This window comes from Heterodontus francisci, chromosome 4 (assembly GCF_036365525.1).
Source record: "Heterodontus francisci isolate sHetFra1 chromosome 4, sHetFra1.hap1, whole genome shotgun sequence".
Taxonomy (NCBI): Eukaryota; Metazoa; Chordata; class Chondrichthyes; order Heterodontiformes; family Heterodontidae; genus Heterodontus; species Heterodontus francisci.
Window position 1 is genome coordinate 40,346,796 of NC_090374.1, and position 17,761 is coordinate 40,364,556.

The following is a 17,761-nucleotide window of genomic DNA, read 5'->3' on the forward strand; positions in this document are numbered from 1 at the left end:
CCCCATATCCTCTCCATCATAAAGTCTGCCTATGTCCACCTCCCAAGCATCGCCTGTCTCCAATAAAAACAGAAAGTGCTGGAAATACTCAGCAAGTCTGGCAGCATCTGTGGAGAGAGAAACAGAGCTAAAGTTTCCGGTCGGTGATTTCACAGATACTGCTAGACTTGCTGAGTATTTCCAGCACTTAGTTTTTATTCCAGATTTCCAGCAGCTGCAACATTTTGCTTTTATATCACCTGTCTCAGCTATCTACTGATGAAACCCTCAACCATGCATTTGTTACCTCGAGACTTGATTATTCCAATATTGTCCTGGCCTAGGATTATCATCTTACATTAAAGGCACTATATAAATGAAAGCTGCTGTTGCCATAATCAAAAATGTTTTATTCTGCTGATGCATTTTTAGATGTTCTGACTAAAAATAAGAGTAAATGGAAGGGAATTAAAAATTACATGAAATTTGGGGAAAATATATATAACTGTAGAAGTTTATGATTTAAAAGAATGGGAATTAATTGTGAAATGTAAAAATGTATTTATGTAACGTGTCTGTAAAGTGTGTGATGAGTATTTCACCATTTGTATGTTTAATTGCGGGGAGTATTTTCTCTGTAGACGTAACAAAATTACAGAATTTTATAGTTGCACAGTTCCTGTCCTGGGCGGAAGATTGCTTTTATTTTGGCATGGAAACAGAAAATGCACAAACAGTAGATGCAGGACTATAAAAAACACTAATCGGGAGCCAAACCAAAACAAACACACACACACACACAATGGTAGTAGGAACAGAACAAGCATGAACATAGGGAACAGCTCTAGAAATAAACAAAAGCTAGGTGCAGGACCAGAAGAAACACAAACACAGTGGGTTGTATTAAAAAGAAAATCAAATATCAGAGAAATAATGATACTCAAAATGGACGTTTAAAAAAAAAAAGTGGAGACAATGGGCTGGATTTTACCAAGTCTTTGACGTTGGGCTCAATGGTGGAGGGGGCCAGAAGATGGTTGAGGCAGAGGCTCTGTGGCGGCACCACCCTCCCCCCCCATTAGATGACGGGACCTACATTTAAATAGAGCTGAATAAATGTAAATCAACTTACCTTGAATTTTCTGGGCCTGCTGCAATCATTGGCACAGTGGCCGGCATTCCCCATCTGGGGAAAGCAGGTGTGACACTGGAGGGCAGTGGGGATGAGCTAAGATTTTTACTGTGGGGGGGTGGTGGGGAGGGAAAGGGGGTCAAATACATATCAGTGTAGTGGTTGGTGTGAAGGGGTGAACCTTCAACCTTATGCAGTCTCGGGGTTGGGGGGGTGGGCAGGTCAGAATTCAAAGGCAAGTGTTTTTTGGGGCGGGGGGAAAGGGAAATACTAACTGTAATTTAATTGGGGGGTCGAAAAGGGGAGTTACAATTTTATTTTATAAATTTTGGGGGGTTCACTTTAAAAATTCAAATTTGTCAGCAGGGCTGGCTGCTGTTTAAAAATGGTGCCAGCGCCTGCACACAGGCAGCTGATGCCATTGCCGGCAATGGCCAGCTCACCCTCTCCATGTGATTGGGGAGGTGGGCCACCCCGGCTATTTAAATGAGCCGCCGCGTGGGAGATCGCAGCAGCTCCTCGGCGTGCCGCCATTTTTTGAGCTCTCCGCCATGAGCGATGGTGCGCTCTTAAAATCTAGCCAGATGAGTTTTGAAGCGGCATCTTTGGTGGAAACTTCATCTCACCACCTCCACTGAAGTACTCCCACCGTTCACACCAGCTTTACCAGCTCATCCTCTTTCTCCCTCAGCTCCCCAAATTTGGGTTTGTTTTAGAAAGTGCTTACATTGCACTTGCATTTGGCTCCAGGGTTACATCCCCTCCTCCCCCACTACAGTCCCATCCTTTCTCTTCTCCTTACCATCACCACACGGTTTCTCCACCACTGCTTTTTCCTCTCCCGCTAAGACCCATTTTCCCAGTATTGAGCAGGCAGCAGGCAGTCCACAACCTCAAATTTCAAGGCTTCAGCAGACATGTAGCATTTGGGAATGGAAGCGACAGGAAGAACAGGCAGTGATGAGGGGGATTTTCAGCAGGGAGGCACAGAGCAATATGATCAATTCCAGCAATAAGTTAGTCCAACAGTGACCCATAACAAGGAGGACTGAATCAGCATTACATCACAGCTCAGCGTAAACAGACTTGCTGCACAATAGAAAAAGCGTGATATGTGACAAAAAAAGTGCAACATTAAATCCTGATAGACGAGAAGTGTGGACTAAATGTAAAACTTTTATTATCAATATATTTAAGATATAATAATGGATGATTCAACATGACATTTAAGACACCACAGTTCATAAACAGCACATGTTCACCAAATAGCAATCTTATTTATGCCATTTGTTCCCTTATATGATAATTTAGTAGAAAACATAAAACACCTCCTTTCATTTACTAAAATGAATAGACTTCAGTATACTAAGATGGGTATGGTGGATAGGTAAAATATTTAAATAAGCATTGGTCACTTGACTTCAGAGCACCTATGCATAATTCAGACTCAGTTTTGGAGGCACAAGAATATGTTAAAAATAATCTGCATTTGCTAATGCAGAATCTTCAGAACACACAACGGGAAAATTAGATTTCAGATTTTTTTCCTCTTCCAGTAATGTGAAAGTGGCACCCTCCAAGAATAAAGGGTTTGTTGTGTAGGAAAAAAAATCATGCAGTTAGCAAGCTACAGTTAGTGTTCTTTAATTCTGAAACTTTAGAGTACACCAGCACAGCACAATATGCTGCATGTTCCCAATTGGACGAAAGAACTATTTCTGGAGCTCTAAGTTACGGATCTTTATTTGCAATTCCTCCACTGAAAGACTGCAGATGATTGAGAGTGCAGAAGACGCCAACTACTATAGAACTGGCTACATATAGTGTTGAAACAGGTTTTGTGGCTAGATGATCAAGTACCATTCAGCATGCAGTGAATAGGGTCACATAACATACTTCACAAGGTTTCTATATCCATCTCATTTCAACACAGCGAGTCATTTTTGTGATCAATGCATAGAATTTACTGCAATGATGAACCGAAATACACAAAACATACTTTTATTTTAATTTCACTGACAATTTTGCAAATTCTCTTTTGGTTTTGTGTACAAAAACATTTACAATGCCAAGCCTTTTTTTCTTATACATCAAATATTAAACCTTAGGGAGATATTATAAATTAAATATTTAATCTTGTTAAAGCTTTCAGTGTTAACCTTCATTTCATCTTTAGACATTTGTGCAACAGTTGCTGTGTACATAGATATAAAAATGTTACTCAATAGTGCATTTGAGACAATCGTATATCCTTTCACCCAAGTGCAACTTAATTTGTGCTTCCATTTCATTTCAAGTTTGTTATACCATTCCCCCATGAAAGAGACGAATGTTTCAAACATAAGGCATTTTGGAAATCCATAGATTTAAACAGTGATCTGTTCCGATATTTTTGGCTCATAAGGCTTGTTGTACAAAATATGAATATATATATATATACTCTTGTAGGAGATCATTGCAAAGCATCTGTTAACAGTTTATCATTATCAAATGAACAAGGCCATTAATTAGATTTGCTTCAAAGAAATGTATTTGTTTATGCAGTGTTGTTTTTGTAAAGTTCAGTAATTTGTGAACGGAAGAATTTTCTCAGCTCTGCTCTCTTTGCCTTGAATGTTGGCGTCAGAAGGCCATTTTGAACAGTTAGCATCTCAGGATATAGAGAGATGTCCTTCACCTATTCAAAATGAAAAGAGTACATGATTAACAAGTCAGATTGTCTTCTGGCTCAATTCAATTCTAATGTAAATTTGTCTGTGTGTATATATTCTACAAAAGAAATCATAATCCTCATAGTAACTGGTAGAGACACATGTATTGCTCAAGTCAAGAGCAGCATGGTCCTATTTGCTCATTTTATATCAACAATATGAAATAACAGATACAATTCTAAAGTGGGTGCAGGAGCAGAGGAATGTGGGGGTATATGTGCACAAATCATTGAAGGTGGCAGGGCAGGTTGAGAAAGTGGTTAATAAGGCATACAGGATCCTGGCTTTATAAATAGAGACATAAAGTACAAAAGCAAGGAGGTTATTATAAAACACTGGTTTGGCTTCAGCGAGAGTACGGTGTCCAATTCTAGGCACCACACTTTAGGAAGTGTGTGAAGGCATTGGAGAGGGTGCAGAAAAGATTTACAAGAATAGTTCCGGGGTGAGGGACTTCAGTTATGAGGCTAGATTGGAGAAGCTGAGGCTGTTCTCTTTAAAGAAAAGGTTGAGAGGAGATTTGATAGAGGTGTTCAAAATCAGGAGGGGTCTGGACAGAGTAGATAGAGAGAAACTGTTCCCATTGGTGGAAGGGTCAAGAAACAGTGGGCACCGATTTAAGGTGAACTGCAAAAGAACCAAAGGCAACCTACGCAGCGGAGTTGCTCTTACAGCCAGCTGGCACAGACACAATGGGCTGAATGGCCTTCTTCTGTGTTGTAACCATTATATGATTCTAAAAAAACCCTGACATTTCTTTGTTTCTGATATCATTACTTTTCAGTGTTCGTCTCATCCCACATGCTCTTTATCAGAGATAAAGTCGCTTTAATATACTAATTATAATATAATAAATAATATACCCTCCCTCTACCCCTCCCCCTTGCATCCCCTCCTCCCACCGGCACCATCCTACACCTGTGTAGGGGCCCCAACAACCCCACTGCCTTGTGGGCGTCTCGTGAGAGACCAAGGCTAAGGGAGTAAACCCTAACAGAAAATCCGGAGCGGAACCCCGTAGGCGGTCATGTGTCACCTTTGGCATGTTTCCGGCAGTTCCTGCAGCCATACTGGTGCCAAACGTCGTGTCCTGCACTCCTTTGGACCCCACCAGAAAGGCCGAGAGGGGGGTTTTGACGACTGGGCAACTCTCAACCTCCATAAATTTGCCCAGGCATGCGCCATGGAGAGGTCACTCCATAGTTGCCTCACAGCGACTGAAACAACACGGAAGGCAGCAGTTACGGGTTATAAGTCCAGATAAATTGGCGTAGAAACTGGGCGCCACGGGTTGCCTTTGTCGGTGGGAGAGGTCATTGCACCTCACTGGACAGCTACCGCCCGCCTCAAACCGGGCAGCCCCCGGTCAATAAGGTTCTGTCCCGCCACAGTCTGCCTGCTTCAATGGGTGCTTGGAGCTCAGGGTCATTGCCCGAAAGGTGGACTGATACACCGCACCAAACAACATGAAAAAAGGAAAGAAGGTACCAGCCCTTCGCTTTGCAAGCTGGAACGTCAGAACTATGTGTCCTGGCCTGTCGGAAGACCTTACACAAATCAACGATTCTCGGAAGACCGCCATCATTAACAACGAGCTCAGTAGACTCAATGTGGACATTGCAGCACTTCAGGAGACTCGCCTCCCCGCGAGTGGCTCTCTAGCAGAGCAAGACTACACCTTCTTCTGGCAGGGCAGGGATCCTGAAGAACCAAGACAGCATGGAGTGGGCTTCGCCATCAGAAACTCCTTGCTCAGCATGATAGAGCCTCCCTCAAATGGCTCGGAACGCATACTGTCCATCCGACTGCTCACCACCTCTGGTCCAGTACACCTACTCAGCATCTATGCTCCAACACTCTGTTCCGCACCTGAAGCTAAAGACCAGTTCTATGAACAACTCCATAACATCATTAGCAGCATCCCCAACACCGAACACCTATTCCTGCTGGGGGACTTTAATGCCAGGGTTGGGGCCGACCATGACTCATGGCCCTCCTGCCTTGGGCGCTATGGCGTTGGAAGGATGAATGAGAACGGGCAGAGACTGCTTGAATTGTGTACCTATCATAACCTCTGCATCACCAACTCGTTCTTTCACACTAAACCCTGTCACCAGGTTTCATGGAGGCACCCAAGATCACGTCGTTGGCACCAGCTAGACCTCATTGTCACAAGGCGAGCCGCCTTAAACAGTGTTCAAATCACACGCAGCTTCCACAGTGCGGACTGCGACACCGACCACTCCCTGGTGTGCAGCAAGGTTAGACTCAGACCAAAGAAGTTGCATCATTCCAAGCAGAAGGGCCACCCGCGCATCAACACGAGCAGAATTTCTCACCCACAGCTGTTACAAAAATTTCTAAATTCACTTGTAACAGCCCTTCAAAACACTCCCACAGGGGATGCTGAGACCAAGTGGGCCCACATCAGAGACGCCATCTATGAGTCAGCTTTGACCACCTACGGCAAAAGTGCGAAGAGAAATGCAGACTGGTTTCAATCTCATAATGAAGAGCTGGAACCTGTCATAGCCGCTAAGCGCATTGCACTTTTGAACTACAAGAAAGCCCCCAGCGATTTAACATCCGCAGCACTTAAAGCAGCCAGAAGTACTGCACAAAGAACAGCTAGGCGTTGCGCAAACGACTACTGGCAACACCTATGCAGTCATATTCAGCTGGCCTCAGACACCGGAAACATCAGAGGAATGTATGATGGCATGAAGAGAGCTCTTGGGCCAACCATCAAGAAGATCACCCCCCTCAAATCTAAATCGGGGGACATAATCACTGACCAACGCAAACAGATGGACCGCTGGGTTGAGCACTACCTAGAACTGTACTCCAGGGAGAATGCTGTCACTGAGACTGCCCTCAATGCAGCCCAGCCTCTACCAGTCATGGATGAGCTGGACATACAGCCAACCAAATCGGAACTCAGTGATGCCATTGATTCCCTAGCCAGCGGAAAAGCCCCTGGGAAGGACAGCATTACCCCTGAAATAATCAAGAGTGCCAAGCCTGCTATACTCTCAGCACTACATGAACCGCTATGCCTGTGCTGGGACGAGGGAGCAGTACCCCAGGACATGCGCGATGCCAACATCATCACCCTCTATAAAAACAAAGGTGACCGCGGTGACTGCAACAACTACCGTGGAATCTCCCTGCTCAGCATAGTGGGGAAAGTCTTTGCTCGAGTCGCTCTGAACAGGCTCCAGAAGCTGGCCGAGCGCGTCTACCCTGAGGCACAGTGTGGCTTTCGTGCAGAGAGATCGACTATTGACATGCTGTTCTCCCTTCGTCAGATACAGGAGAAATGCCGTGAACAACAGATGCCCCTCTACATTGCTTTCATTGATCTCACCAAAGCCTTTGACCTCGTCAGCAGACGTGGTCTCTTCAGACTACTAGAAAAGATCGGATGTCCACCAAAGCTACTAAGTATCATCACCTCATTCCATGACAATATGAAAGGCACAATTCAACATGGTGGCTCCTCATCAGAGCCCTTTCCTATCCTGAGTGGTGTGAAACAGGGCTGTGTTCTCGCACCCACACTTTTTGGGATTTTCTTCTCCCTGCTGCTTTCACATGCGTTCAAATCCTCTGAAGAAGGAATTTTCCTCCACACAAGATCAGGGGGCAGGTTGTTCAACCTTGCCCGTCTAAGAGCGAAGTCCAAAGTACGGAAAGTCCTCATCAGAGAACTCCTCTTTGCTGACGATGCTGCTTTAACATCTCACACTGAAGAATGCCTGCAGAGTCTCATCGACAGGTTTGCGTCTGCCTGCAATGAATTTGGCCTAACCATCAGCCTCAAGAAAACGAACATCATGGGGCAGGATGTCAGAAATGCTCCATCCATCAATATTGGCGACCACGCTCTGGAAGTGGTTCAAGAGTTCACCTACCTAGGCTCAACTATCACCAGTAACCTGTCTCTAGATGCAGAAATCAACAAGCGCATGGGTAAGGCTTCCACTGCTATGTTCAGACTGGCCAAGAGAGTGTGGGAAAATGGCGCACTGACACGGAACACAAAAGTCCGAGTGTATCAGGCCTGTGTCCTCAGTACCTTGCTCTACGGCAGCGAGGCCTGGACAACGTATGCCAGCCAAGAGCGACGTCTCAATTCATTCCATCTTCGCTGCCTTCGGAGAATACTTGGCATCAGGTGGCAGGACTATATCTCCAACACAGAAGTCCTTGAAGCGGCCAACATCCCCAGCTTATACACACTACTGAGTCAGCGGCGCTTGAGATGGCTTGGCCATGTGAGCCGCATGGAAGATGGCAGGATCCCCAAAGACACATTGTACAGCGAGCTCGCCACTGGTATCAGACCCACCGGCCGTCCATGTCTCCGTTATAAAGACGTCTGCAAACGCGACATGAAATCGTGTGACATTGATCACAAGTCGTGGGAGTCAGTTGCCAGCATTCGCCAGAGCTGGCGGGCAGCCATAAAGACAGGGCTAAATTGTGGCGAGTCGAAGAGACTTAGTAGTTGGCAGGAAAAAAGACAGAGGCGCAAGGGGAGAGCCAACTGTGCAACAGCCCCAACAAACAAATTTCTCTGCAGCACCTGTGGAAGAGCCTGTCACTCCAGAATTGGCCTTTATAGCCACTCCAGGCGCTGCTTGACAAACCACTGACCACCTCCAGGCGCGTATCCATTGTCTCTCGAGATAAGGAGGCCCAAAAGAAGAAAAAAAGAAAGAATATACTAATTGTTAAATTTTAGAAATTTGGATATACAGCAAGCCATCTCAAGTATGCTAAAGAATGGAGGGCAGAGAACTGCAATATTTAAATTGTACATGTTTTTTATAATATGTGGATGGAAACATATGAAAACCTTAGGGTGGTTTCAGTTGTGCTCAGTGTCAGCCTTGATTATCTGATCATTTATCTCGAGCTGTTCATGTATTTTTGCTGTATGCAAACTGGCTATTTTAAATTCATTCATTCATAAGATGTGTGCACCGCTGGCAAGGCCAACATTTATTGTCCATCCTTAATTGCCCTAGAGAAAGTGGTGGTGAGTTGTGCTCTTAAACTGCTGGATTAAAGTTTCTCAGAACACTTAATACAACAGTGTTATTTGTTAGGCCATTTCAGAGGGCAGCTAAGAAGCAACCACATTGCCGTCTGTCTGGAATCACATATAGGCCAGAATGGGCAAAGGCAGCAGGTTTCCTTCCTTAAAAGGCATTAGTGAACCAGATGGGTTTTTAATGACAATCTGGTAGTGTCATTACGGATACTAGCTTTTTAATTTCCAGATTTATTCAATTAACTGAATTTAAATGTCCTAACTGCCATGGTGGGATTTAAACTCACTTCTCTGGATTATTAGTCCAGGACAAGGGCAGCAGATACGTGGGAAGCCAACCATCTATAAGTCACACACCATTCTGACTTGGACATATATTGCCATTCCTTCATCATTGTTGGGTCAAAATCCTGGAACTTCCTCCCCAGCTGTACTGTATCTTCACTACACAGACAGTAGCGATTCAACAAGGCAGCTCAGAACCACTATGAGACCGTACACATTGCTTCCATATTTATCTACATTAAAAACAATGACAGCACTTCAAAAGTATTTCAATGGGTGTGAATCGCTTTGGGATATCCCACGAGCATTAAAGATACTTCATGCAATTTTTCTTATTAATTAACTATGAAGTGCTGCGATAAAGACTAGTGTATGCAATTCCCTGAACTAATGGGAACTCTATACTATGTGCTGGATTTTTCCTGGTCAAAAGCAGTGGAGTGCACACGTGGGATTTGCCCCACGGAGCTGCTGCGATATTTAGCATGGTGGTTCATTTACATGGAGGGGGCAGAACGCCCGCCCCCAATGACGTAGAGGGAGCGGGCGCTCCATCCCCAGCAATGACGTCCAGCACCACTGCACATGCGCCAGTGCCATTTTTAAAAGGGCTTCAAACCCTTCAGGCCCATTTAAATTTTTTAAGTTACAGTTTTGTGAAAACAGAAGTAAAACTTGTCATGCTAGGCCCCCACCTGCCAAGAATGAGGCACATTAATTTTGCCATGAACATTGATTTTAAATTGTCGCAGGAGCGAGGAAATGACTTGTTAAACAGATCAGCCGTGGCTGGGAAACACATTTGCCTATTAACAGACAGTATGTGGAAGGACAAAGTGCCATTCCCTGAAACATTCAACCCACAATGGACCTTTATCATCAGGTATTGTGTGTAAGAGGAGCATTCCAGAGACTGCTAAGGTGATACAATCCAGGACTGGTTGGACCAGCTGGTCACATGACTAACTGGCTGTTCCAAGGGATTTTTTAAACCAGCCACAGAGAGTTTGAACTCAGAAAGACTGTTTTCTCCTGGACTGAGATTTCTCCTGTCTGATCCCATCTCTTTCTCACAAGCCTCTGAATCCACTGACACATGAACCTCAAGAGAGAAAAGTTTCCTACAATGAACAAGGTTTAAGAAGAATACTGGGCCCCAACGAAAAGCAAGAACCACCCACAGTTAAGGACTCTACAGTGAGCTCGAAGAACCATAACAAAAACTCCAGATATTGCCTCAAACTTCTCCACTTTATTTCTTCTGCTCTTTTCTGTCTCTATTTGCACACGTGTATCGTGTATGCATGCTAGCCTGGGTACGTCGTGTATCCGTAGGCGTCAACCGAATTAGAGTTTTAAGTTTAATAAATTTCAACTTTTCTTCTTTAAACCTAAGAAAATCTGTTTGTGCTGGTTTCTTTGCCTTATAATTGGAAAGCGGTGAACAAGGATTCACCAAGGGGGAGCTAAAAACAGTGTGTTTAAAATTAAACCCTGTTACAGTAAGACAAGGTGAAGGCTGAGAGGGAACCCCAGAGACCTTCCTCACCGGGTCATAACAAAAATTAGGGTGCTACCATCCGGAACTTTACCAACAGACAAATGAGAGAAATGGAAGTGGGAAGCCAAATTGTTCCCAATCAAAAAAGAGCAAGATTTCAAAACAGGTTTTCTTGTGGTTGTGTGTGATTGAATGCTAACGTGTCTGCAACTGAAGCTAGTGGCGCCCCAAGCCAGGGTGAAGTAACTTGGGTTAAGTTAAAAGCACTGTCTATGGAGGAGCTGAGAAAAATGACTGAGCAGTGTGGGATCACTGTACGTGGCAAGGCTAGGAAGTCTGAACTCCTAAGACTAGTGGCCAACCATTTTTCCCTTGAATCTGAAGAAGCAGAAACAAGGTTAGAAGCAGACTCCGACAGGGTATTATTAGCAAAGATACAAGTGGAACAAAAGGAACTTGAATTAGAAGACAGGGAAAGAGAAAGAGAGAGGTAGGAGAGGGAGAAAGAGAGAGCCTTCCAGAAGGAACGTGAAGAAAATGAAAGGCAGGAGAGAAAGAATATTCCAGAAGGAATGTGACGAAAGAGAGCTGAAGTGGTTCGAGTTAACTGGGGTGGGGGGAGGGGGGGCTGTGCGACAGAGTAACCCCAGTGAAAGCAAGGCCAATATGGAGGAGTGTAATTCAGGGCTGGGTACAGAATTGTTAAAACTAGCTCAAATAATTCCAAAATGCAATGAGGAAGATGTAGAAGATTTTTGTATCCTTTGAGAAACTGGCAAGGCAGCTAAGATGGCCAGCTGAGACCTGGCCTCTTTTACTGCAAAGCAAGCTAACTGGAAAAGCCCATGAGATTTATTCCCTGTTGCCAGATGAGAGTTCATCAAATCATGAACTGACAAAAAGTGCTATCTTTGGGGCATATGAATTAGTACCCGAAGCCTATTGTCAAAAGTTTAGAACCCCCAAAAAGCAAGCTAATCAAACTTATCCGGAATTTGAAAGAAGTAAGCAGCTGGCTTTTGACCAGTGGCTGAGGGCTCTTAAAGTACAGCTCAGCTATGAGAATCTCAGAGAACTAATTCTGTTAGAGGAATTTAAACACTATCTCCCACTCTCCATTAAGACCCATGTAGAGGAGCAGTGGGTCCAGAGAGCCCGGCAAGCTGTTCTGGCCGATGAGTCTGCTTTAATTTATGTCGGTTTCCCAGAGGAGAACATTCCCTAGTCACCCCCAAAAATTTGAAAGGGACAAAGGGTGGGAAGGTGATCGAAGCCCAAGCAGTCCTGGGAGAGGAAGAAAAGCAGGAGACACAGGGGGCCCTCCTCTAGCCAAAAAGGAAGGTGCTGTTAGCAAGAGTGAGACCCGGAGACCTGTGTGCTTCCATAGTAATGAAGCAGGGCATTTAAGAGCTGACTGCTGGAAACTAAAGGGAAAATCTGTAGGGTTAATCAGGACGCACCTGCTCAGTGAAGACGGGATCCTGATGGAAAGCACAGCAGAACAAGCTGTGGCTTTAACTGCAGTAAGTGAGACCCAGGAAGCTTACGGCTGCAAGTGCAGGAAAATTTAATAGGATTCCTGAGGGTTATCAAGGTTTTGTGTCTGAAGGGAAAGTAACCCCATACCCCTCAAGTGAGGCAGCAAGCCCATAATGATTCCCAGGGATACAGGGGCCACTAGATCCACCTTACTGGGAAAAGGCCTGACCTTTCTCAACCCCCCCCCCCCCCCCCCCCCCCCCCCCCCGAGAGTGCAGTGAACACCAGAATGGTGGTGAATGGTATTGGAGGGCAGTACCTGTACAGCGACAGAGAGAGAGAGAGAGAGAAACATTTATTTTTGTATTTATTCATTCTTGGGATATGAGCATCGCTGGAAAGGCCAGCATTTATTTCCCATCCTCAATTACCCTTGAGAAAGTCGTTGTGAGCCATCTTCTTGAAGTACTGCAGTCTGTATGGTGAAGGTACTCTCACCCAGCGCTGTTAGGGGGTTCCAGGCTTTTGACCCAGTGATGATGAAGGAACAGCAATATACGTCCAAGTCAAGATGATGTGTGTCTTAGAGGTGGTAGTCTTCCCATGAGCCTGTTGCCCTTATTCTTCTAAGTGGTAGAGATCATGTTTTGGGAGGTGCTGTCATAGAAGCCTCGGTGAGATGCTGCAGTGCATCTTGTAGATGGCACACACTGCAGATACGGTGCACTGGCGGATGAGGGAGTGAATATTTCATGAGGTGCCAATCAAGCAGGTTTTCATTTCCTGGATGGTGTGGAGCTTCTTGAGCATTGTTGGAGCTGTTTCCCATCCAAGGAAGTTAAGTGAAATCTATCACACTCCAGATTTGCGCCTTGTAGCTGTTAATAAGGCTTTGGGAGTCAGGTGAGTCACTTGCTGCAGAATGCCCACCCTCTGACCTGCTCCTGTAGCCACAGTATTTATGTGATTGGTCTAGTTAAGTGTCTGGTCAATGGTCAATCCCCCAGAATGTTGATAGTGGAGGAATCAGCAATGGTAATACCATTGAATGTCAAGGTAATTAGATTCTCCTGTTGGAGATGGTGATTGCCTGACACTTATGTAGCAGGAATGTTACTTGCCACTTGCCACCAAGCTTGGATATTGTTCATGTCTTTTGCATGCAGGCACAGACTGCATCATTATGTGCAGAAATGCAAATAGAACTGTGCAATCAGCAGTGAACACCCCCATAGCAGTGGGTAGCTTGTTAAGGTAATTAAAAAGGACAATTAAGGCCAAAGGTCAGAGGCTGAAAGAAATTTTCAGGGTGATTTTGAGCTCTCCCAGCATACCTGGCCCTGTAAAGCGGATCCCCCTCCAAAATGGTAGTCCTGCAGCTGCGGCAATTTTTTACTTCAAATACTTTAAAAAGTGCTGAGAAGGCACCTCAAGATGGAGGCTCTCTCTCTCTCTCCCCCTTACCTCGAACAGCATGCTGGAGCTCCTTCAGTGCTGGAGGGCCTCTTATTGGCCCTCCATCTTCAAAAGCCCACCCACCTGTCCTTAATTGGACGGCAAGTGCACCCTCTGCCCATTAATGGGCCAATCCAGACAAAAGTCGAAGTTATGTGACTGCTCCCGACATGGGTCAGGGTCTGAACCCACATTTGATCCCAATGTCAGGTTCCTGACCCAAAAAGGAAAATTCTGCCCCTTAATGGAGAGGCCTGGGTTAATGGTTATATCCAGAGCCTATTACTGAATTCTAGTTTGTGATGTTAATTTTGTTTCTCGAGTTGTCTGCTTTTTCTTGGAGCTGTGATTTCAAAGTGGTTTGTCAGCTTTGAAGTTATTTAAAAACAAAAATGTCTTGTTATTCTCATCAGCAATGTTGAATGGGTTGACATGAAGAATCTTAATACACACTCAGCAGCAAGTGGTCACAGAAGCAATGGAGGGTGGGGGGGGATAGTCATTTAGTTTGAAGGAAGGAAGAAAGACAAGGAAACAGATGAACAGCAGGCAAAAGATGTGGCACACAGCCAGTTACTTGCTTACTTGTTCAAATGACTTGAGTCCAGCTTCCTTTCCAATCTCTATCAAATTTTCTAAAATAGCATCCTTTAAAACCTAGAGTAAAAAAAGTGCAAATAATTTTCCATTGGATACATAAACAAAGCTAAGAGAAGTGTAGGAAAAACACTCAGAATTTTAGCTAAGAATTTTAATTACGAGATTACAGAAAAAAGTATTCTAACCAACATAATAAAAAGTTCTGAACCAAATTTTTGCTACAGAACCAATGTTCCCTCTAGTTTTTGTTGTGAACACGGGCAATTTCTTTAAGTCTCCACCCTCGATAAATCTTTTGCTCATCTGCGCACTTGCAATAATTTCAAAGGGCTGACTTGAGCGCAGCCTGCACGGGGACTTGCAGATTGCTGCATGTCCGTGTAGCTTAAAGGGAACATTGAACAGAACTTTTCTAAAACCAATCCCCAGCTTGGCTCAGTGATTGTAACTTTTGCCTCAAAGTCACGTGGTCAGAGTTTCACTTGATCACACAATCAAGGCTGACATTTGGTACTGACTCTGCTGCAGTTTCGGAGGTGCTGCCTTTCAGATAACACTAAGCTGAGGACCTGTACACCTATACAGGTGGACATAAAAGCTCAGAACAGAATTTGGAGTGCAGCAGAGGAGTCCTTCTGTTGGCCTGATCAACATTTATGCCTGAGCCAACACCAACAAGGCAGATTAACTGATCATTTATCTCACTATTGTTTGGAGGACCTTGCCATGTGGTAATTGGCTACTGCCTAGATCACAGTAACTACATTCCCTTCAGTGGCTGTGAAGTGCTACAGGACACCCTGATGTTACAAGTTCTCTTTTTCCATCATGTTCTGAATAGTAAACAGAATACATAAATATATGTAACATACACTGCACTACCTTTCCTTTTCAAATTTCCCCTACCTATAACAACTACATCATGCCAATGAAAATAATGTAACCTGCATGCAAATATTTGCTGTTCAATACTCAGTCTGTACGAATGGCTTTAAAAACAGACAAGACTTGCCTTGTTTTTACACAATTGTTCAAATGACCCTTTAATATGTCTCCGTTGTGCCCAGGCAGGTAACACTTCAGGATCAGGTATTACAATTCCCACCAGAAAGGCCTGTAATACAAGAATATGGTATTCAATGTGAGATAAGACTTAGACTAATTATTATACTACATAATACAACAGACCATTAAGAATCGTCGTCCTTGCTTGAAGTTAGAGACGTATAGGGTTAATTCATAAAGGATTTCTCAAATAGCATCATTTAAAACTTTGAGGGAAAATAAAAGTGCAAATAATTTTCCATTGGATATGTGGACAAAAGTTGTGAGAAAAGTGTAGGAAAACTTACCCCCTCCTAATACACATGCAAACATACATTTGAAAAGAGTTGACTGCAATAACTTGTTAAACAATGTCTACTTGTAAAGAGCAAGCCTAAGATGTAACATATTTTAATTTCTTGCCCTCTAATGACCTCCTTTAACTTCAAACAATGCAGAAGAATTATTTTTCCTTTTGTACTAGCACATTTTGTGGCATCTTCCTGTGGTTGAGATCAGAGGATAGAGTTGGGATAATTGTACCTGCATCTCTGTAGCATGCCCCTGAATCATCCACAGGTACCTATAAAAAGCTAGTGTTTAGAGCAATATGTAACAGTTTTCCAGTTTTTCTTCAACGTTGATGAATAGCAGAATCTTAAAGTGAATCATGTTCCTTTCATCAGCTATCGGACAATCACAAAAACAAATGCACACTTTGTATATATGAAATTTGTACTCCGTGTGTAACAGTAAAATATGACAAATAACATTTGAAATATTATGCCTGTGCTTTACATGCAAACTAATAATTGTGTGTTCATAATGTACAACATCCATCTCATTATAGCATCAGCTCTAGCATCACTCTGCCTTGGAGTGAGTGGAAGGCGGGCCTGCAGGAAAGGCCCCTTTACCTCTTGGTGTTTTCCTAGTTCCATGCGCAACCTGCACATTACTTGTTCTGACTGACAAATGACTCATATGTGCTTTGTCCAAGTTTGTAGTAGAGGTTACCCCAAAGTGGGAGAATGCACACACTTGCTGCAAAAGCATGAAAGTAAGAGGAGTCTTTATTCTGTTGGCAGCAGGCAGAGTATGCATGGAGTTAAATCCAAGGTGGGGGGCAAAGCTACTCAGTTTTCACTGGCCCCAGACGCTCTATTCAGAAGCCTGAAGCAGGAATAAAATGTGTACACGAATGTCCCATCCTCTTCCACCACCCACTTCTAAAAGAACAAAGATAATTACAGCACAGGAACAGGCCCTTCGGCCCTCCAAGCCTGCGCCGATCCAGATCATCTCTCTAAACATGTCACCTATTTTCTAAGGTTCTGTATCTCTTTTCTTCCTGCCCATTCATGTATCTGTCTAGATACATCTTAAAAGACTCCATCGTGCCCGCATCTACCACCTCCGCTGGCAATGCGTTCCAGGTGCCCACCACCCTCTGCGTAAAGAACTTTCCACGCATATCCCCCCTAAACTTTTCCCCTTTCACTTTGAACTCGTGTCCTCTAGTAATTGAAACCCCCACTCTGGGAAAAAGCCTCTTGCTATCCACCCTGTCTATACCTCTCATGATTTTGTACACCTCAATCAGGTCCCCCCTCAACCTCCGTCTTTCTAATGAAAATAATCCTAATCTACTCAACCTCTCTTCATAGCTAGCGCCCTCCATACCAGGCAACATCCTGGTGAACCTCCTCTGCACCCTCTCCAAAGCATCCACATCCTTTTGATAATGTGGCGACCAGAACTGCACGCAGTATTCCAAATGTGGCCGAACCAAAGTCCTATACAACTGTAACATGACCTGCCAACTCTTGTACTCAATGCCCCGTCCGATGAAGGAAAGCATGCCGTATGCCTTCTTGACCACTCTATTTACCTGCGTTGCCACCTTCAGGGAACAGTGGACCTGAACACCCAAATCTCTCTGGACATCAATTTTCCCCAGGACTTTTCCATTTACTGTATAGTTCACTCTTGAATTGGATCTTCCAAAATGCATCACCTCGCATTTGCCCTGATTGAACTCCATCTGCCATTTCTCTGCCCAACTCTCCAATCTATCTATATTCTGCTGTATTCTCTGACAGTCCCCTTCACTATCTGCTACTCCACCAATCTTAGTGTCGTCTGCAAACTTGCTAATCAGTCCACCTATACTTTCCTCCAAATCATTAATGTATATCACAAACAACAGTGGTCCCAGCACGGATCCCTGTGGAACACCACTGGTCACATGTCTCCATTTTGAGAAACTCCCTTCCACTGCTACTCTCTGTCTCCTGTTGCCCAGCCAGTTCTTTATCCATCTCGCTAGTACACCTTGGACCCCATGCGCCTTCACTTTCTCCATCAGCCTGCCATGGGGAACCTTATCAAACGCCTTACTGAAGTCCATGTATATGACATCGACAGCCCTTCCCTCATCAATCTGTCTCAACTCAATGTCCAAACTCCTCACAAACACCTGCATGGGCTGGTTGGGCAAATGGCCTGTTTCTGTG

At 44.3% G+C, this 17,761-nt stretch overlaps 1 protein-coding gene across 3 annotated transcripts in view; it reads right to left on the reverse strand.

Moving 5' to 3' along the window:
• Positions 1–2,267: 2,267 nt before the first annotated feature.
• The window catches only part of LOC137368979 (long-chain-fatty-acid--CoA ligase 1-like), a 199,085-nt gene continuing 183,591 nt past the window's right edge, over positions 2,268–17,761 (reverse strand). For all 3 annotated transcript variants that reach the window (XM_068029399.1, XM_068029398.1, XM_068029400.1), the window contains exons 19-21: positions 15,214–15,315; positions 14,187–14,258; positions 2,268–3,788 (exon numbers count right to left, since the gene is read on the reverse strand). In XM_068029399.1, the coding sequence (XP_067885500.1) occupies positions 3,648–3,788; positions 14,187–14,258; positions 15,214–15,315 (315 nt within the window). In that variant the 3' untranslated portion in view covers positions 2,268–3,647. The remainder of the gene's footprint in view (positions 3,789–14,186; positions 14,259–15,213; positions 15,316–17,761) is intronic.